This window comes from Astatotilapia calliptera, chromosome 1, assembly GCF_964374335.1.
Source record: "Astatotilapia calliptera chromosome 1, fAstCal68.1, whole genome shotgun sequence".
Taxonomy (NCBI): domain Eukaryota; kingdom Metazoa; phylum Chordata; class Actinopteri; order Cichliformes; family Cichlidae; genus Astatotilapia; species Astatotilapia calliptera.
The window spans coordinates 38,606,693-38,627,307 of record NC_137422.1 but is presented as its reverse complement, the minus strand read 5'-3'; the positions used below and the strand labels follow the sequence as shown (position 1 = coordinate 38,627,307).

Below are 20,615 nucleotides of genomic sequence, written 5' to 3'. Positions count from 1 at the left end.
CGTTTAAATCGGACCGTGTCGTTAAAAGCTCCCTCTTTGTGTTTTCTGCTCTTTTAAGTTAAACAGCGTAACAGTATCAGAAACTATTTTCCATATATGCTGTGAAATACTCCAGAAGCCAGTTCAGAGGCTTCCTCCAGCAGACTGCAGCTCCCTGTGAGGCTGGGGGTAGCCTCCAAAAAGCCTGACCAGCCATTCCTTTGTGTTCAGATTACCAAACTAAGGGCTGTGTCCCATGAGCCTCAGCAGAGCCGCTTTTACGGTCTTTTACTTTCTTATAATCCTGTTTTAGCGTCATCGTTCGTGCCCAAGTCTACAACGTCTTAAATTAAGTTTCGATGGACCTTATGAACATAATTAAATCGGCTACTCTTAGGAATTAAACCCAATCAGCTCTTCTTCTGCCTGCAGGTGAACCTGAAGGAGCAGGGTCAGCTGATCCGGCAGGACGAGTTCACTGTCTGGAGTGGGAGGAGGAAATGTCAGCGTCGCATCTTCCTGTTCGAGGAGCTCGTCCTCTTCAGTAAACCTAAGAAGATGGAGGGAGGGCTGGACGTCTTCATCTACAAACACTCCTTCAAGGTAAGCTCTCCAAGAGCAGGCGAGCCCACGCCAACCGTGAGGCGAGGAATTTTCTGAGCAGAAAACGTGTGCCTGTGCTGCAGACGGCGGACGTTGGTCTGACAGAGTCGACGGGGGACAGCGGGCTGAAGTTTGAGATCTGGTTCAGGAGGAGGACATCCAAGAATCAGACCTTCATCCTTCAGGCGACAACGACGGACGCAAAACACGCCTGGACAAACGACATCGCCCGAATCCTGTGGACCCAGGCCACGAGGAACAAAGGTGCGGATGGCGGAGCGTTCAGGAGAGCGTCGGTGTCGGAGATCAACTCACCCGTTTGTCTTTCTGCCAGCAGAGATGCGTTTGAAGGAGATGGTGTCGATGGGCGTGGGCAACAAACCGTTCTTGGACATCCAGCCGAGCGACGCGGCCATCAGCGACCGAGCCGTTCACTACATGATGAAGAGCAGAGGTGCCGCTCAGACTTTCACTAGAATTCACCAATTAGCTCGTTAGTTACTGATGATCAAAAAGTAAAACGGTGATTGGGTCCTTCAGGTGCCAGAACGCGGGCGTCCATCGCCGTCTCCGTCTTCGACCATTCGAATCCTTTTAAAAGGGGAACGGTGACCTCTGACCCTGCAGCATTAGGCCCGTCTTCAGCCAGCCTGCTGGGACCGCTCAATCTGCACATGTACAGGTGAGACTTACCTGTCCTGCTGTCAAAGGTTCTTGTGCTGGTTTTATAACATCCTCCTCTCCCTCCTGCAGTCAGAGCATCCCCCCTCCTCCCACCACTCAGAGCTCCTTCAGCGCTTCGTGCATCGAGGAAGACGAGCAGGAGCACGAGACCAGCAGCCAGCCCTCCATGAGTACGTCAGCACACACCTAAACTCATGAGTCTCAGATTAGGTTTGAGTAATCTTCGTCCCAATCCTCCAGCCTCTTCACTTTAACGCCTGACTGCAGTTTCTTTTTCTTTTTTCTGTCTTCAGCCACTGAGAGTTCAGGTTCGTCGTCTCGCTGCCTCTCCGGCTCTACTGGCTCCGACAGCGGCTGCGTGTCCTCCCACCTCCAGGAAGCGCTGCCCGAGGAGCCCTCCCCCTCTTCCCCCAGCAAACAGCACCTCAACAGCCCGTACATTTCAGCTGTGAGTGCAGACAGCGACATGAAGGAGGCGGAGTTAGAGCATTTTTAAATATGTTTGTCATCTCTCCGAGCGGCTCGGTGATTCTCTGGGAATTTCTCTGAGTTTATAAATGTTTGGTTGATGGTGTTCTCCGTCTGTCCTCAGAAAGCAGCTGCAGTCATCAGCCCGGCAACCATCGTGTGATCAGCTCGCCTGAATGACGTTCCTGTAAGTCTGCAGGTCCTCACAGAGGGATTGTGTTTGGGGGGAAAACTGGAAATGGGCAAACCCTGACGGCTTTTTGGGTTATTGCAGAAAATAAGCGGGAAAGCAAAGTATGAGAATAAAAATCAAAAAGGGAAACAAAAGAAAAAAAGGCATACAACCCGAGCAAACTGTTAATGATAACTTTAACCATGCGAGTCTTTCTAAAGACAGGCAGGCAGACGTAAAGGCTGACACATGAAGCAAAAGCTATAACAATGAGTTCGCAACAGATCAGAGACTAAGTGAGCTCAGGATGGTCGCCTTTAAGTAATCTGCATTAATCTAAGCCCCGCCCCCAAGAAAACACTGATCACCAGGTAAAAATATAAACGAGTACAACACGATTTCAGCGTCTGCTGGAGGTCACCGACTGGTCTCTGTTTGGTCTGATGACCCCAGTCTCATGTCTCTGAGGTGATGCGCGAGACCTCCATACATACCTTAAATCCGTCTGTGTGTGCGCGCAGGTTCATCTGCTTCCTGCTGCAGTTCTGCGTTTCCTCCTGTTTGACCCGGACGTCGGACAGCTGCTTTCATTTGTGTTGTAAATAAGGACAGTTTGAGTTCGTCTCCTTGCCGCCGCGTCCGTTTGTCATGCTGACCCAGGGTCAGTCTGCGGGCGGGCCGGCGTGCTGTGAGGATGGCAGGTTTGTGTCTGTACATGTGTGTAAATAAACCCTCAGCTGAGCGTCTGCTGCCACTTTTTACTTGAATAATAAACTGAGTTTGTTCACATGCTTCCTGTTCTGTGTTCTCTCGGAGATCAGCTGACCTGGAGCCAAACACATTCATTTCTTTTTAGGTTTTACGGAATAATACGGAGACAACAGCCTCATCAGGCAGGTCATGATGATGTCGACTTTTGTTTTTCCAGTGAACTTTAAGAATCATACAGCACCTCTCTTCTGATCGTACTGTGACATGCAGAGTTACACCTATAGGATCTCATTTACCACCTGTAAAAGTAAATTACTGTACCTGTTACACACGTAGTGTAAAAACTCATTTTAAATAAGCATCACCAAAGTTTCATCATCACATAACCCAACATGTCCTGCACACGTTGAGGTCAGGCGAGTGTTTCAAACAGCTGTAGGAGAAATCATTTCAGCCTCAGCCCGGATCACCTCAGTGAACCCGAGGCATCCTCTCCTCGCTGCAGCAGCTGAGCGATTAAAGATGAAAAACAAACCAGATGGTAGAAAGTTGTTTATTGTTCATCAGCTGAAGCAGCGACGACGCTCCAATCATCTCAGAGCAAACGGAAGACACTGATGGGGTCAGAGGTCACCGAAACCTACTGAATCAGTCTTGTGAATTTCACATTAAGAGCCTCTGGTCTGCAGCCCTTTTCTTTGATTCAGATTAAAAAAAGAAAACATCCAGCTCCTCCTCAGAGCCTTCATCTGTTTCACCCTCATCAGTAACTTTCAATCCCAGCCGACACCAAAGTCCCAAATATAAAACTTTATTAAAACCATCCGTCTTTCCATGTGCTGAAGTGACAAGGCTTTTAATCTGAAAGTCACATTTAAAATAAACTCTAGTTTCCTACTAAAAGTATGACCTCTGACAAACACATCGATGCGTCTGACGACCTGTGTGACCAATCAGAGCACAGTAACACAAACTCCTGATAAAAGGAAAAAGTGGTTTTTGCATAGCGAATTACAAAGTGCTGAAAAGTACAAAAACACGTCGAGCACGCCTCCTTCAGCTCTTCATTAATCTTTAAGACGTTCGGACTGGACATAAAGATGGATGACAGGAAGTGAGGAAACATGGTACACAGGTCACAAACCCCGCCCCCTCCAAGTACATTCTTACTGTTTTTTGATTGTGTGCTTTAAACTGATGTCTGTGGCCGTGATTGGCAGCTTCTCTGATTGAGGTCAGAATTATTCCGCATTAAACCAGAATGGCGGATACTCTGAGGAAGAGGCGGCATGTCATCCATCTTTATTTACAGTCTGTGGCTGTGACAGGAAGCCGAGCGGAGTAAAATAAAAGCACTGCTGTAAACAAACGTGCTGTAACACTGATTTCTGCACACGGGCTTCATCTGCAGCTGCTGAGCGTCTGTTCCCGCTGAACTCGGGATCAAGCCAAAATTCAACTTTTAGGAATTTTCCAGAAGCTAAATCACTGAAAGTATTTTTCCTCCGAAGGAACTGGAGGAACAGATCCTGCAGGCTTTGAGCTGGGCAGGAAGTGCTCAGGGGGGTAAGCCAAGTTTGCTGATACCACCTTGCATCTCACCAGGCTCCAGTAAAAACGAGTACAGACATATTTCAGACAAAAATGGGATATTTAATCACTTAAACCGGCGGCTGTCTTTTCTCAGCCTGGTTCTGCTGGAGGGTACTTCCTGTTAAAAAGATGTTTTTCCTTCCCACTGTCACCACTTGCACACGGGCGCTTTCTGTTATTGTAGGGTCTTTATGAAGTACTTGAATATATAAAAAACACTGCTTCTGATATACTTCACGATATTTGTAAAACTAGAAACCCATCTAAAGCCAGACAAAAACGACCAACGGCAACGCGCCTCACTCGTTTTTGGCGGGCTCAGGACAGACGTCACAAAATCTTTCCGTTTTCACTCTGCCTTCACGGAAACAGTCAGGAGGGATTATATGAATTCGAGGACTTTCCAAATAGCTGAAAGTAGCTTCAGTTTATATCCCGTGTTTCCATCTTGCTTCCCGCCGTTGTTTGGGGTGTTTTGGGATAGTCGTGACGGTCAAAGTTATCGCAGAATATCGGCTGCAAAAATTTAAGAGCTCGAGCTCCTTCCGCGGAAACAGCTTTTCAGAGAAAACTGCAGGAAACTAAAAGTTTGACTTTACGTTTCCACGCCGTGCTCATCGAATTTAATCAATCGTTGTTGTCAATCATAATAAATATATAGTTTCAGCCAATGAACCGATCGGGAGTCAGAAAGAGGAAATCTAACACCAGCAGCTGCACATGAAAATAAAACACTTCAAAATAAAAGCGCAGGTTGTACAGTTCCTTTGAAAACGTACAAAATAAAAGTAGCACGTGTGCTATTAAACGAAGCGTCTTTGAACAGAGAAGAAAAAGCTGCTTCGCAGGGACTTTCTCTGCTTTCATACATATTTATCACAGAGACGTTTTAAAGGAACAGAATTAACTAAAGATGCATTAAAAAAAAGATAAAATATAAAACTATTAGTTCTGTTTAGTTAAAATAAACTCTGAAAGGAAATGAAGGCTGGAGGTCACATGAAGGTTAAGACATTTTAGTGAACACAAAATTTAAAACTCGATAATATTTTTATGATTTCCACTCGTCTGTTCGAGGCCCGCCGATCTTACTGGGCTTTTACTTCCTATGTTTGAGTTGGAAATTCAAGATTGAAATGAAAATGATTTTATACATTTTTATATATATTTATATTTTTTATATATATTTATTTTAATTTTTTCAGCTGATTTCCTGCAAAGTTTCCTAAAATACAAAGCTGCACATTTCAGGACGTTTTCAAAGGTCCTGCACAGTTTGCCTCTGATAACCAACATCAGGTAAGTTCCTGTAGTTCAGCTTATTTTTAGGCGGCGTGCAGGAGATTAGCTGAAGCGATCTGACACAGGCCTGAACCACGAAGCAGGACCTGGGCTTAGAGACCTCAGGTTTAACCAGGTTTTGGGGTTTGTGACGGCGGTGCACGAGGCTGTAAACCTGTGCACAGAGATTCAGAAAACCTGGTTTGGCTTCACAACCACCGTGTTCCCACTTTTCACGATTAGATCAAGATGAGACATACGAGGTGCGATCGGAAAGTTCAGTTACGGTGTTTATTAAAAAAAATAAAAATTAAAAAATGGAAAACATTGATTCTGATTTGAATTTGGTCGAAGACTCTTTGGGAATGAGTTGCTGCCCCATCGGAGAAGTGTGTTCATGAGTGAGGGAGGCAGGAAGTGAGAGCCTGACGGATGGATTTGTAGATGCCGACAGAACAGAGACCCGAGCGAGATCCAGCCGTCATCGCGGGTGATTGTGGAGCTGCTGATGTCCACGCCTGACCTCTTAGACTCCCACTGACTCAGGACTGAATGTTACCGCCTGGCTGAACTCTTTAATCGCACCTCGTATCCTTGGTTACCTGCTTCGTAGTCCAGGCCGCTGGTCTGTGATTGGTCAGTTGCTGTAAGAGTCGGACTGAAGCCTCTGCAAGAGTCTGCTACATGTCTTATTCTTAAATGCTTCATCCTCAACGCGTAAAATCAGAGGAGAGGGCGGAGCCACAGCCCCACCCACTTTGGTACAAACAGTCATCGGCCTTGTCCTTCATCGCCATCATCATCATCGTCGCCTCCGTGTTCTCGCTGCAACAAACACTGAGATGCTGCGTTGGCTCAGCCTCCAACTGCTGAGCTGACAGCAGACAACAAGAAAACAGAAGAAGAAGAAGAAAAGGAGGAGGAGTCACAGCAGGCTTCTAAACTGTCCACAGGTTGTTCCTCAGCTCCTGCTGCAGGAGGAGGAGGTCTGAGCTGAGGCTCCGCCTACAGCAGCGAACACCTGAACAGGCTCTTCTTGGAGCGGGGCTCCGTGATCTTGACGGGCCCACCTCCACCTGACGGGTTGTTGTCGTTCTGCAGGAAGAAAGGAGGTCAAAGGTCACATCAGTTATAAGAACACACCGGGGCTGATTATGGCGATTAACAATCTCCTGCTCACGGTGACCAACTCCGTCTTTAATTTTAGCGGCACGTTCATCCCCTGCATGTTCAGCTGATAAAGTCATTTACATATCTGGAGCCAGCTGCTCGAGTCGGAGCACCGCCTCCGCAGACCTCAATCTGCTCAACTCACCATTTTCCTGTTGAGCCTGGCCATGATGTCTCGGGCGAGCGTGTAGAAGCCCTGTGAAGGGAAACGGGACAGAAATTAGTCGCCTCGTGTGCGCGGGACTGACGGAGGAGACGGCGGATCGGGATCAGGACTCACCTCCTCCACGTTGATACTGGACTTGGCGCTTGTTTCCAGGAACTTGATCCCGTAGTCGATGGCGAGCTGGAAAACCAAAGAGAAAGGGATTACACCCAGGTAGAAGAAAAGGTTGAAGTGACATTTAAAGCATAAGTTCAGAAGCGTTTTCTCTCATTAAGGCTGAAATCAGTGTGAAGCGTTTCTAACTGTCAGCAAATGAATCCCTGAAGCAAAGCAAAGAGTAAAAATCTCGTCTGCTCCTAAATGCATAATAATAAGATGATATCATCTCCTGGAGGTTTCCTGCTTTCACTCAGTTTGATCGAATGAGTCCTGCTCTCTGCAGGGATCGGCTCAGACCTTCTCTCCTCTCTCCTTGGACACTTGTCTCTTGTCGTTCATGTCGCACTTGTTTCCCAGAACCATTTTCTCCACGTCTGCAGAGGCATGCTGAAAACACACACACACACACACACACACACACACACACACACACACACACACACACACACACGGATTAATCCACCATGTTTTTAACGCTAAAGTATAATTATTATTGTTGTTATCCTTCAATTTTCAAATGTACTGCTTTACAAGAAAATACATTTTTATTTATAAATTAAAGTTATTTAGTTGCATCCTTGAACAAAAAAAAAAGTGTGATCTCAAAAATGTGAATTCTTGTTTTTCTGAGAAGAATTCACTGGATAGAAAACAGATCACATCTCTCTGCTGGTTGGGACGCCTCGGTGTCCCCCCAGAAGAGCTGCAGGAGGCGACCGGGGAGACGGAGGTCTTGGCATCTCTGCCACAAAGACCTCGATAAGTGATGGAAATTGAACACGTGTCAGGTTTGCACATTTCTACCACATACACTCAAAGCAAACTGATGGATTTAGAGCATTTCTGTGTGCTGTGTTTGTGAGGAGGGCCTACACCACAGCCTCTCAAACAGGAGATAACTGCAGCTGTTCATCACGGATCTCAATATCTGATTACTGAGTATTGATTACAGCTGGAATTGATGTGTAATGTGGAAGTGAACGCACACGGTCGTATTCCGTCACCCTGCAGAGTGAGCGCGAGTAACGGTACTAACACCGATCTTATCTTCTGTCACACATCATAAGGAACGAGAGCTCAGCAGGTCTGATGTCCAGAAATGAGTCATGAGGATGTCACATCTTCCAACCATCTTAAAGGATGGCGTACTTACTAAACTTCGACTTATTAACTCAAAATTTCGAGTTAATAAGTTGAAGTTATGGATACTAGCTGTTTTGTTTTTATTTAGTGGCGGAAACGGGCTTCCATATAATTACACCCTAACCTTTATGCAGTGCCTTGAAAAAGTATTCATACTCTTGTCATCTTACATCCACAAACGTGGTGAGATTTTCTATGATAAACCAACACAAAGCAGCACATAATTGTGAAGTGGTACAAATATAACATGGTTTTCAAAATTTTAAGCAAATAAAAATCTGAAAAGTGTGGCATCTGTATTCAGCTCCCCTGAGTCCTTACTTTGTAGAGCCATCTTTCGCTGCAATCACAGCTGCAAGTCTTTTGGGGTGTGCATCTAGAGACTGAAATTTTCCCCCATTCTTTGTTGCAAAAACAGCTCAAGCTCAGCCGGATCTGATGGAGAGCATCTGTCTCATTATATAACAGATCACATGACTCTGTGATGACGTCATACAAGCATTTCTTCGGGAGCAGGTGTGGAGTTCACCTGAAGACCTCTTCAAATCCAACTGAACAATGTGAGCTCTGAAAATAACAAAAGTCACGTGACATCAAAGGGGCGTGGCCTACCTCCTCGATATTGCGAATCCAGTTCTTGATGTTGTCGAAGGACTTCTCGTTGGTGATGTCATACACCAGCATGATGCCCTAATGAACACAAGACAGGAAATGACATCAGCACAGGAAGTGCAAGCTGATTGCTGAGGTCAGGACCAGCTTGTTTTAACAAGGCCCTGCATGATGTGAACCAGCTCAGGCCTCCTGGTTGTGGCTGGTCTCAACCAATCACCTGGCACTGAAGCAAATCAGGTGTACAGGTGTGCTCCCACATTATCAGAGTTTAAATCCAACTAAAGTAGATAATTGAGTCATGGTCTCAGTTATCATGTTATTTCTTTTCTAATGGTTTTAAACTTTAGGTTTTAATTTGGACTAATGCTGAGCTTCACAAGTTTTTCCATTTTATTTCTATTGGTGTCATGTTTTTATTGTTTTACTCATCTATTGTTGGTTTCTATTTCTTTATGGATTAGCTTGAATGTGTCTTTCCTGTTATCATTGCCTTTTGTTTGTTTGTGCTTCAGCTGGAATAAAATTTGCTGTATAAATAAAGGTTTTCTTGCTTGTTTCACTGGTGACCGACACGTTACCTGTGCATCAGCAGAGGGGTAACAGGAAGGGGGTGTGTCTTACCATGGCTCCTCTATAATAGGCCGTTGTGATGGTCCTGAACCTCTCCTGACCTGCTGTGTCCCTGCAGGAAGAAGCCACTGTTACACACCCGCACTGAGAGGCTCATTAAAAATATCCACACAACAAAACACCTGATTTCAGGTTCATCTCCTCTCAAAGCTCACACACGGACGTTGGAGCAGAGAGTGGCACTCACCAGATCTGCAGTTTGATTTTCTTTCCATCCAACTCGATTGTTCGGATTTTGAAGTCGATTCCTGAAAGAGAAACAACGGTCAGCTTCAAGCTCCGGACACAAACATATTTACAGCTCCAGAGACGCCAAAGCGTCATAGCAACGATCACGAGCAGACGCAGAGAGCGCTCGGGCTCACTCCGTCTTATTCTCTGCCCAACGACAGACTCAGAAAAGCAGGACTGATGGAATAATGAACAGTTAAGATAAAAGCGGCTGTCAGTGAGTGCAGGAGTTTTATGCTTTTAAAAACTGCGGTCTGATGCAGAGGAAGCCCTGCTAGCAGGGCCATGTGGTTAAAACAAACGCTGAGGCGTGTTTGTTTCTCTTCTGCGTCTTAAATCTGTCAGCTGACTGGGTTTGTGCCTGCCTGGTCAAAGAGGAAGTCGAAGATATTTTTAAAAACACTTCTTCCTGCCTGAGCAGAAGAAATGCTTCCAAGAAGCTGCGGATGTGAAGCCCTGACAGCTCGGGTTCCTCCTGCTCACAGCTGTTTGGGCTGCTGGTTCAAATCCCTGGGCTACAGCTCTAACCAAACCCCTCCCTCCTCACGCCACTTCACCATCAGCTGCAACTGATTTCATTCATTCATTCATTGATCTTACAACTAATGACACAAGAAGTGAATGACTGATGAAACCATCCTGGCTCTTATGGACCCGTTCTATGGTTAAGTGTCTCATGTTTGAAGGATGTGCTGATTTAAGCAGAGAGCAGGTAATATTTTTATTTCCCCCACTGTTAAATTACTAACTTTGTCTTGGACTGATAGGACTGAGCCCTGCTAGAAGTGAACTTTCATCACATTCTCAATTAATGACTTCATTGTCTCAAAAGACAACCAAAGAGCAACAAAAAAACCCCACCAATAAAATACAAAGAAATCCAGCAAAGAGTGGCACAAAGCCACCAACAGGAGGCGCACGACCGAGGAGCCAAACATTCAAGAGAGCAGCACAGACCCGCCAAAATAAAGCTCCCACCCTCCCCCCAAAAACAGAAAAATGAAACGCTACTCTGTTTCCTTTTAGAGAAGAAGAACACGGGCAGGTTTCAACACTTTGTAAAGACTCACACGGCTCACGTTTATTCTCTGCGCTGAGTATCATCGCTGGTCACAACGGGCCTGATTATTAGAGTGTTACATTCTTTTATCGTGGCACACTAGAAGAGTCTGTTATTAGGTTGTAACTCATCAGTTCTTCCTGTTGTGGTTTTGGTGTATGCTGTGTTTTGTTTCGTTGCCATGCGTCGTAAAGGCAACACATCGGCACATTAACTGTTTATAAAGGTGTCAACTTTTCTTATTTTGGGATGTTAGCGCTGGAGCTGTGGCTGTGCTTACAACATGATCAACCATCAAAGTGATGCCTCCATGTGCCGTCTTTCTCAATCTCTCCTCTTATGAATCCACTGATGTAGGAAGTAGAGAACTGAATTTAATGTGAGCAAAGGCAGAAAATGAGTCAGCTGATTTCCTCTTTGCTTCTCTTCTTCGGCTCAGACTAAACCTCTCCTCTTCCCTCCATTCTTCAGCAGCTCTTTCTATTCTCTCACCAGGAAGTGAAACATTTTCTGCTGCCTGTTACGGAAACATGCAGCGGACGAGGTCACTGACCTCCGCCATCTCCACCCACAACATAATGCTGCAGCTAACAGTTTCGTCTGCTGCTGATAAATCGAGCATTCTGCTTTAAGAAGCAAAACAGTAATGTCACAGTCCCCCAGGCATCAGCTGATCATTGTCAGATGAGACTTTAGAGTGGGCTCGTGTTAGCCCACTCCATGCTGTTAACTCCTGTGTTGCCTTGGTGGTGTGTTTTGAATCGTTGTCATGCTGGAAGACCCACCAACAACCCATCCTCAGTGTTGTGGCTGAGGGAAGGAGAGGGAAAGGTCGTACTCAGCATTTCTCTTCCTCCAACACGGCGGATGCAGCCGATTCCAAAGAGCTCAACCTTGGTTTCACCCGACCACAGCACTTTCTCCAACCCTTCTCTGAATCATTTACGTTCTCTGACAAACATCCATTTCACTCCATTATGGCAGAGAGTGTTATCAATGGTGCTCTTGGTGTCTGTGGTCCAAACTGCTTTCAGAGCATTAACAAGCTGCTCCTGTAGTTTTGGGCTGATCCACCACTTTTCTCATAATCATCCTGACCCAATGAGGCAAGACCTCACATAGAGCTCCTGAGGACAACTGACGGTCATTTTATATTTCTACCATTTACAAATAATTGCACCAACAGCTGTCATCTTCTCCCCGAGCGCATTACAGCCTTGTTTAGATCTACAATCCTGTACCTGACGTCCTTTGACAGCTCTCGCCCGCGGTGGTAGAGCGGTGGTGTAGTTTATATCCATAACGAGATCAGGAGTGTCTGTGATTGAGTGACTGATTGATTGGTTGTAGGAGCCAGAGTTCTGGCTGGTGTGTAGGGGATCAACTACTTATTTCACTCAATATGACATGCAAATCAATTTATATCTTTCAAGTCTGTCCATTAAAATGAAACTACCAGAAGAATTACAGACTGTTTATTTCTTTGGAAGTAAGAATTAACATGTATTTAAAGCTTTAACAAAACCCCCAAAATAATGAAGAACTGCCAAATAAAAAAGGAAACTGCAAAAAGACAAAACTGTCTAAGAGTGAAACAAAACCAGAAAAAAAGATGCAAAATGGCCAAAGTTACAAAAGACACAAAATGATCAAAGAAAAGGACAAAAACTCCAGAAAAGAGACAAACACTGAAATATACAGACTCGCCAAAGAGCAGAAGACGACCAGCAAAAACATTCAGACAAATATATTTTACAGACATGCTTAAATTTAATCGAAAAGCTCTGTGTGCTGCTTTAGAAACACATGAAACTCTCAACTAGTCCAAAATAGCTCCTTAGCCTTTGTAACATTTAATTAAGAAAAGTGAAAGACCTTTGACCCCGTAGTTTTTCAAACAGCCGGGCCTTCCGCCCTGAAACTTGCCTTTAACGCTCTGCAAAGTGGAGCTTTAGCTTAAGCGAAGGTACAATTCTGTTGTGACTCTTTTCAGTTCAGCTGCTTTCTGAAGCTTCAGTTTCTCGTCTGTGACTTTAAAACTTTTCTGTCTGCTGACTAAAACATGTAGGCTGCCGTCACAGCTTCAGCCTGCCTGCTGTTAGCCAGCTCGCTCAGTTCGGTTGCATCCCTGTGCCAGTCGCACCTACAGCCGGGTTTAAGAAACCTAAAGTGACTCAAACTTGTGAATGTCTGGATTTGGCCCACATGCCTTCGATTCTGACAGAGAGGTTAAAAATTACCTTTTAAAACAATGAGAAGCAAAGTTTCTGCCTCAAACACAACAACTACAGAACAAACTCAGAGTGTTTTTGTCAATTAACTAACCAACCTGACAATCAGCTCATTGTTTGAGCTTTATAGAAGTCTGCGACCGCTCACTCACTGAAATAAAAACAGGAAGATGAATACCACACACACACACACACACACACACACACACACACACACACACACACACACACACACCACGTTGACTCACGTTCATTTCCTGCTCCTACTCTAAGCATTTGCGCTCACATTTACATCGTGGTGGTTTTATTTTGTGTCCTCAGTAGGAAAGTAAGTCCTCACGGTGAGAACATGTAAAGTCTTATGTCCACACAACACAAAGAATGCACACGCACAAACACACACAGCCTGCATCAGAGCTGAGGAAACCAGTAACTCAGTGTCAGTGTTTAAATACTCAGCACAAAGCAGCACTTAAACACAACATCACTGCCTTTTATAACATTTAATACCTTCTTCCTGCCTTCCTGTGTGCATGATGAAAAACGTATGTACACACACATGACAATCCTCCACATCATAGTGAGCAATACTTCTAAATATCACCATAAACCCCCCTTTGTGCTTCTGCTCGTACCTGTTTTTACTGCTCCTACTTCATATTTACATCACAGACAAGCACACTGGCTGTACCAGACTCCATCACTATAATAACAGTTTTCATTTCTTCTTCTTTGTTATTTTGGCAGTGCTGATCATCAATCACTCTGTGCACTTTTTATTGTTCAGTCTTCAGATGCATTAATAAAAAACTTTCTGTGTTTAACCAGTTTACAGCGTGGTCACATGACGTTTCCAGCCAATTAAAATTCACCTCCATGCAGCCTGAAAAAGGATGTGATGTCAAATTTGTGATACAGGCAGTAACTATATATTGATCCAAGACTGTAACTGGCAATCCCACAAAGAGTAGCTGCTGTATGCAGCAGCAGGTGACCTTTGACCTATGAGCTCTAGTACCAGGTCTGGACCCCTCAAAACAGCTCTTTAATGCAACTTCCTCAAAAGTGGCCCTCACAGAGCCAGATACACTCACACATGCTCAGAGGTCAGCTGACTCTCACGAGACCTCTGACAGAGCAGCCACAGAGCGTCCTCTGTCCAAACGCCGCAGCAGAGGATTGTGGGAGCTCATGTAACATTCATGCAGCTCCGGCAAATGAACTGGGAACAACCCAGCAGAGAGTGGAGCGCCGTGAGAGGAAGATGACACCTTCAGGTGCCACTGTAAAAACCAGGGTTGTCGCTGTGTGGAAAGCCTGAAATTTACAGACAATAACCCCTCAGTTTACAAATCAAATAAATAAATCAGGGCGACACCGAGATAATGAGACGGCAGAGAGCTCAGCAGCTCACGCTCAGCTGTGAGGAGAGTCCACCCACCAATCAGCTGTTCAGATAATAGCTAACCAATCGAATGCCCGCACTATGAAGCAACCTGAGATCAGCAATCAGGCTAAAGATGTTACCAGCTCGATGAATCAGCCTAGACTTCAACAATCTAACAAATAATTCTAACCAATTCTGACTAGGGCTGCCACGATTAGTCGACTAGTCACGATTACGTCGACTATCAAAATCGTCGACGACTAATTTAATAGTCGACGCATCGTTTGAAGCTTTGTAAGATCACAAAAGACGCAGGAATCAGTAGTAGGATTTAAGCGTGTAATAACGGACTGAAACAGAAGATGGCAGCACTGCATGTACAAGGATGCCAGCTGCCGTTAAACCCCGAAGAAGAAGAAACTGTGTCCCAGAATTCATAGCGCGGCCCATCGCGGCCCTGCTCAGTTTCCAACAATGGCGGCAGCTACTTAGTTTTAATATTACTCTTATTATTCTTTCTGGGTCACAAAATAAACGTTTAACATATTTTCAGGCGAGAATGTAGCTGTGTAAACCTCAAATATCTGCTCAGTTTATCAGGACACCACATATTTTCAAAAGCGCTCCGACGTTTTCGGAGACGTCTGTTACCCACTAGCTCGTTAGCTAGCCGGGGGCAAGGCTAACTAGAGCCGTGAGAACACCGGACTCCCGGCAAATCGTTTTCAAACCCACCGCCGTCTTTCACTACTCAGGTTAAACATGATATATGAGTCACTTAGATAACTTCAAAATGTTGTTTGGCTTTTTTCAGTGTTTTATTTGTTCCTGAGTAAATCAGTTTGGCTGAGATGAAAGTTATAGTTTTTACACAGCTGAATAAATGTCAAGCAGACAGCTGATCATCAGAAGTGTGAGATGCTGGAGAATATACTCCGGTGTCCTGTTATATTTTAGATAGCAAGGAGTTTATTAAACTTCACCGAAACAATCTGTAAATGTCATTAAAATGTAATAAACTATCATCTTGTCTTTATTTTTAGTTAGCACAGACCTTAAACACTTAAAGCTGAAAGCTAATGATAGTTATATAAGAGCAGATGCTGCTGGTGCAATAAGCTGTACGTTTTATGTTCAATGGATGATGATCTGATTAGTCGACTAATCGCAAAAGTAATCGCTGACTAGTTGACTATCAAAATAATCGTTTGTGGCAGCCCTAATTCTGACCAATCAGAAACATGGACAGGTCTACTGGCAGCAGAGCGGCCGATGACAAAACTGTAATGAAACACATAACAAAGAGCGTGAGAGATAAACTGCTTTATGAATCTGAGAAGCTGGCCTGCAGAGCAAATATCTTTCAGTGCTCAGCGTGACAGGAAACAGGCTGTATAAATAAAGTTTATTTAAAGCCTTGAAGGAAAGCTGTGTTAAAATGTGACTGATGTTAAACTGTCAGGGAGCAAAAAAATAAAAGAACAAAAATAAAACCAGAATTCAAACCAGTAACACCTGACTCATCCTACAGCTTTAAACACAGTGACCTGCAGAGGCTCACACCTCATCAGCTGTGGCCAAATTTATGCCCTCCTTCCAGTTTCACACTTTCCACAGCCATCCAAGGGGTCCAATCGGAGCTTTTGACGATCCAGCTCTGGCCCCCAGCCATGTATTTGACACCCTGATAAATGCGGTAATCAGATTCGGCTGTAATTGTATCTCATTTTGCTAATGCAGCAAATACTTTGACATAATGTAAAAATACTTTAATTGTAGAGATCCGGAGCTGTGCATCCACTCAGTCAGCTATGAAGCAAATTACCTGCCGTTTAATGTTTATTACTTCCAAGTTAAAGACGAACAGGTGAAGTCAGGTCAGTGCAGATCCACCAGGACAAAGTAAAAATGTGACATCATCACCCACTAATGAACCATCTCCAACACACTTAAACCCGACGTCACCTCGCCAAATCCTGCGTCATATTTCTGGCCTCAGGAACTTCCTGCTTCTGTCGTGACACATTTTTGCTGCTCTCTTTGAGTGTCCGCTGAAAATCTTTGAGGTTTTGAGGGATGTAAAGTCGTCACATAGACTTTTTCTGGCAGTTTAATAACCAAACAAGTTAAGGAAATAATCAGTAATAAATAGGAGTAGCAATAACCTAACTCTTTAGCCAGTTTGATGACCTCAATCTTTTGTTTCTTTTTTCCCCAAAATAAAAGCTTCTATCAGTTCAGTCTCCCATCCCACACACACGCGCGCGCACGCACACACGTTCTTAAGCCTCTGTATAACCACTCACTTATATTTGATTTTACTCTGAATCCTCAGACCTTGTGGGGAGAGCCTGAAGAACCACCAAAAATGTCCTCACTGTGATACCAAAGACACAAACACACCCCCTACTACTTAAACACTCGCCGACAGATAGAAGAAGACAGCTCCCACTTCCTGTTTCCACCAGGAAGACAGCAGAGCGACACACTCCGCTGACGCACCGGAAACAAACACACACACACACACACACACACACACACACACACAGTCTTGCTTCTCTATCTCTGTGAGGACCTCTAGGATTCAGGGTCCCGGTCAGGGACCACCGAGGGTCCACACAAAGACAGAAGGCCTAAACTGCATCCTGCTCAATGTGAGACGTCACCTCATATGACCTTTGACCTGCCTCATGTAAGAACATCTTCCTCCAGATAAACGTCAGCACAGCTGCTTCCTGATGCAGCTGCTTACTGCAATTTATCGATGGACTTTTTGATGTTAATTAGCTCCACTGCTTCACTAAAGATCAGGAAATCAGTAAAGCTGCAGCTGATCTGTTTCCATCCACCTGCTTTTCACGACCATCTCCAAATTTAAAAAAGGAGCTTTATTACTGCCATTATATGAAGAAGAAATCTAAAAAGTAATATAAATAAATCAAACACAACAACAGGGAATTACAAGTTAGTAATCTTTCTCATAAAAGTTCCATTAAAAAAAAAAAATCGACAAAACTAATAAATTAACAGACGTTTCCGTCGTGTTTTCATCCACATTTGATCGTCACAATTCCTGCTGTCGTTTCCGACTCTCTGCTGTGAGATTAACTACAGGAAGGTTTATATCTGAGCAACACAGCTGGACACATCCTCACTGTTAGACCACAAAAAGGGGAGCCTACATTTCCCATGATGCAACTCAGTGCCATCTTTCTAATGTTTCAAACTGCACGCTCTTCTCTGTGAAGCAGCCTTTCTGCCAGTGGCATCAAGTTTCAAACCGAAGCCGAGATATCTGAGAGCATCGCATGGATCTGCTTTGTCCAGCTGTTATTTTATCCAGCTGTTCATCCCAGGATGTAGAGCCCAAAGGCACATATTCTACTTTTATTATTTTTTGGAGACAGAACAGACAATTATTAAAATAATGACAATAATTACAAAAAACGTAAATAAATCATGACTATTTTGTACATTTTTGACTTTTTTTATGATTGTACATTCAGATGTACATCATCAGCTCTAAAACGTAGAGCCCAATGCAGTGGTATCTGCACATAGTGTATACAAAAAGGAAACTAAAAGTACAATTCTTAGGATAACTACACTCTGTAAAAATATTTTGAATCGTTTATTCTTTTACTCTCTGATTTTGGCATTATTAAAAAAAAAAAAAAAAAATAGTACTGTTAGACTTCATCTAAAAATGTCTGTTTAAAAATGAAGATTTATGAAAGCAAAATTTTGTCTAATTAATAATCAGATTCATGAAGTATGAGCTGTGATTTCTGTCAGTGAAACAAAACATTTTTTCCCCTCAAAGTAAAGTTAGGGTTTATTGAAAGAAATCAAAAACTTTGTATAAGTGGACAAAAGACGTACTTCTCTGGGCTCATCACAAAAAAAATACATTTTCATCAGCTTCAGTTTGGTTTCGTAGGCGATGATTACTTTTTACAATATGTTAAAAAAGTAAATGAAAAATAGGTCCAACCAGAGTTATTATAATTTTGTAGTTTCATATTTTCAAATTGTATTTACTTTATTTCTCCACTTGGTTTGGTCTCAGTCAGTTTACTAGTTTCATTTTGTTTGGTAAAATGTTCTCTCTATTTGTGTTATTATTATTATTATTTTTCCTTTAAAATTGTTCAGTAAGGTCATACAAAATGATTAACCAAAGCAAACTGAGGCGGACTCTATTAGAAGTTTGTCCACATTTTAAAAACAAACAAACAAACAAAAATTCTAGTGGATCTTCTTAAAAATCCCTTTGATTTAGAACACGTTTCGTAACATCTGAGTTTCTTTTCTTTTCTAAAGTTAAATAAAGTTGTTTTTAACCACACTGATTGTGAGTTTGTTAGACACGTGCGCTGATATTATTGATGACAGTATTGCTTATGATATTGATGATAATAAGTATTAGTAACTGGATGGGAAAAACCGTGGGAATGCTCCATTAAGTGATACTCGATCACTAATTAGTTAACAGATACATCACTTCACAACTACTGTATGTTTCTGAGGGGTCAGAGGTCACATGCTCCACACCACCCCACCCGAACACTTTCACTTTTCCGGTCAGTTAGCTTGTGGCCTGGAGCTAGCCCTCCGTTCGGCCGGTACACCGGGAAGAGGGTGATGAGGAGAAGACTCACCGATGGTGGAGATGAAGGTGGTGTTGAAGGCGTCCTCGCTGAACCGGAACAGCAGGCAGGTCTTGCCGACGCCGCTGTCCCCGATGAGCAGCAGCTTGAACAGGTAGTCGTACGTCTTCGCCATTTTCCCGCCGTTCGTCCGTCGGTCCGTCCGTGTGTCCCGGTGAGTTCACGGGGAACCTGCGGCCTGCTCCCTTTCTGCTGGGCGGACTGGCTTCACTGGGAGCGCTGGTTTCGTGTTGGTTCCACTCTGAGAGCAGCGACAAGCAGCAGGAAGCGCTCCGGCTGCAAGCTAGCCTGAATCTACCCCGCCCACATCCGGTCCCTTTTTTTCACAATAAGGCAAACCTCTCCCAGCGTGCTCCGTTATTGATGATCGTTAGTAATTATAACATTTCACACGTATAAAGTCTGGAACAGAAACAACATCATAGGTAATTATTATTATTATTATTATTATTATTATTTAGTAGTAGTAGTAGTTTGCAAATAGGTGTGTGCAGGGGTTTATGATAGTAAAATAGAGTAATGGTTATTTATTTCTTTATTCTAAATGTAATGAATTAATATAGTAATCAAAGGAGCTTGCAAAGAAAAGCGTCTGGACTTCTTTAAGTTGCTTGAAGACGTTTCACCTCTCATCCGAATATTATATAGTAATAATATAGTAAGTATTTTTGCTATTTAAATTTTTTTTCGTTTGTATCCCTCTGCCTCTAAACAATTTGTATGTGCTTTACAACTAAGTAATAAAAATGTTTTTAAGTGTTGACTGTGACATAATTAAACGAGTATAATAATAAAGCAAATCTGCAGTGTGCATTGTACTAACACAAAAACATTTACGATGCGTGTAACAGCTCCATGTGAAAGACTACCCTTGAAATTCAGCGAATATAAAAGTTTATTTTGATCTCTATATTTATGGATTTCTAAAAACAAATTATGAATATTTATGAAAAATATAAAAATATTATATGTGTAAATTGTTTCTTTTTCAGTTTGATATTTATTATTTAATTAATTTTATTCATTATTTACCGTGACTTTATACAGTGGTTTTGAGCTCCTTTTTTAACATAATCTCCAACATGTTTCTGTTATTCGTGTTTTAAATTAAATAACTCACAATTATCTACATTTTTATATTTTGTTTTCAAAAGTTTAGTTTTCATTTCGATCACTGCGCTCTGCAGGTAAAAACAAATAGTATTTTGAAAGTAAAACTGCTCTTTTTCCCGTTTGTATGCCGCAATTTGACGCAGCCAGGAAATAGGGGCGGGGTCACATGACGTAATTTGCAGGGAGGGAAAGGGTGATAATTATAAATATTATTATTTATATTGGTTTGTTTAGTTTATTATTATAAACATGAATTATGTGCTTGCTAATGGATCATGATTCTAATGTCTCTGGACTTTCAGACTGACTCCATCACAAGGTTAGGTCTTGTTTCATTTTCATGTTCATGACTTATTTCTGTTCAGTTTCAGTTTCTTCCTGTTGTTGGATTAAAGCTGCTCCACCCACTCTGCAAAAGTCTTGAGCCATCTGGCCCTCCAGTTGATCCACATACTGTTTCTGATAAAGTCTCATCAGAAACAGTCTCAGTGGAGCGATGGCGATTCATCACAGCTGGATTTTTAGCAGTAACCCTTCTGTCCTTATTTG

The 20,615-nt window shown here is 43.2% G+C and overlaps 2 protein-coding genes across 5 annotated transcripts in view; one reads left to right on the top strand and one right to left on the bottom strand.

Annotated features, from left to right (window-relative positions):
* plekhg4 (pleckstrin homology domain containing, family G (with RhoGef domain) member 4) overlaps positions 1-2,697 on the top strand; it is a 65,404-nt gene extending 62,707 nt beyond the window's left edge. For 3 of the 4 annotated variants that reach the window (XM_080300769.1, XM_026176094.2, XM_080300770.1), the window contains exons 17-24: positions 412-582; positions 666-846; positions 920-1,036; positions 1,123-1,264; positions 1,336-1,436; positions 1,560-1,714; positions 1,863-1,921; positions 2,428-2,697. In XM_080300769.1, the coding sequence (XP_080156895.1) occupies positions 412-582; positions 666-846; positions 920-1,036; positions 1,123-1,264; positions 1,336-1,436; positions 1,560-1,714; positions 1,863-1,910 (915 nt within the window). In that variant the 3' untranslated portion in view covers positions 1,911-1,921; positions 2,428-2,697. Of the gene's footprint in view, positions 1-411; positions 583-665; positions 847-919; positions 1,037-1,122; positions 1,265-1,335; positions 1,437-1,559; positions 1,715-1,858; positions 1,922-2,427 lie in introns of all 4 variants that reach the window. The other variant, XM_026176103.2, reaches the window with a different exon arrangement.
* Positions 2,698-3,156: 459 nt separating this feature from the next.
* LOC113026857 (ras-related protein Rab-8B) lies at positions 3,157-19,711 on the bottom strand. The gene is made up of 8 exons (XM_026176072.2): positions 18,945-19,711; positions 9,562-9,622; positions 9,366-9,426; positions 8,742-8,819; positions 7,284-7,373; positions 6,942-7,007; positions 6,807-6,857; positions 3,157-6,586 (listed from the first exon to the last, which is right to left on the bottom strand). The coding sequence occupies exons 1-8, from the start codon at positions 19,066-19,068 to the stop codon at positions 6,497-6,499; spliced, it is 621 nt and encodes a 206-aa protein (XP_026031857.1). The 5' UTR covers positions 19,069-19,711; the 3' UTR covers positions 3,157-6,496.
* Positions 19,712-20,615: the final 904 nt, after the last annotated feature.

Coding starts and splice junctions, on each gene's coding strand:
- LOC113026857 (XM_026176072.2), bottom strand. CDS start 19,068: ATGGCGAAGACGTACGACTACCTGTTCAAGCTGCTGCTCATCGGGGAC. Junction 8,820..9,365: donor CCTATTATAGAGGAGCCATG/GTAAGACACACC, acceptor TGTGTTCATTAG/GGCATCATGCTGGTGTATGA. Junction 7,008..7,283: donor CCAAGGAGAGAGGAGAGAAG/GTCTGAGCCGAT, acceptor TTGGTTTTCCAG/CTCGCCATCGACTACGGGAT.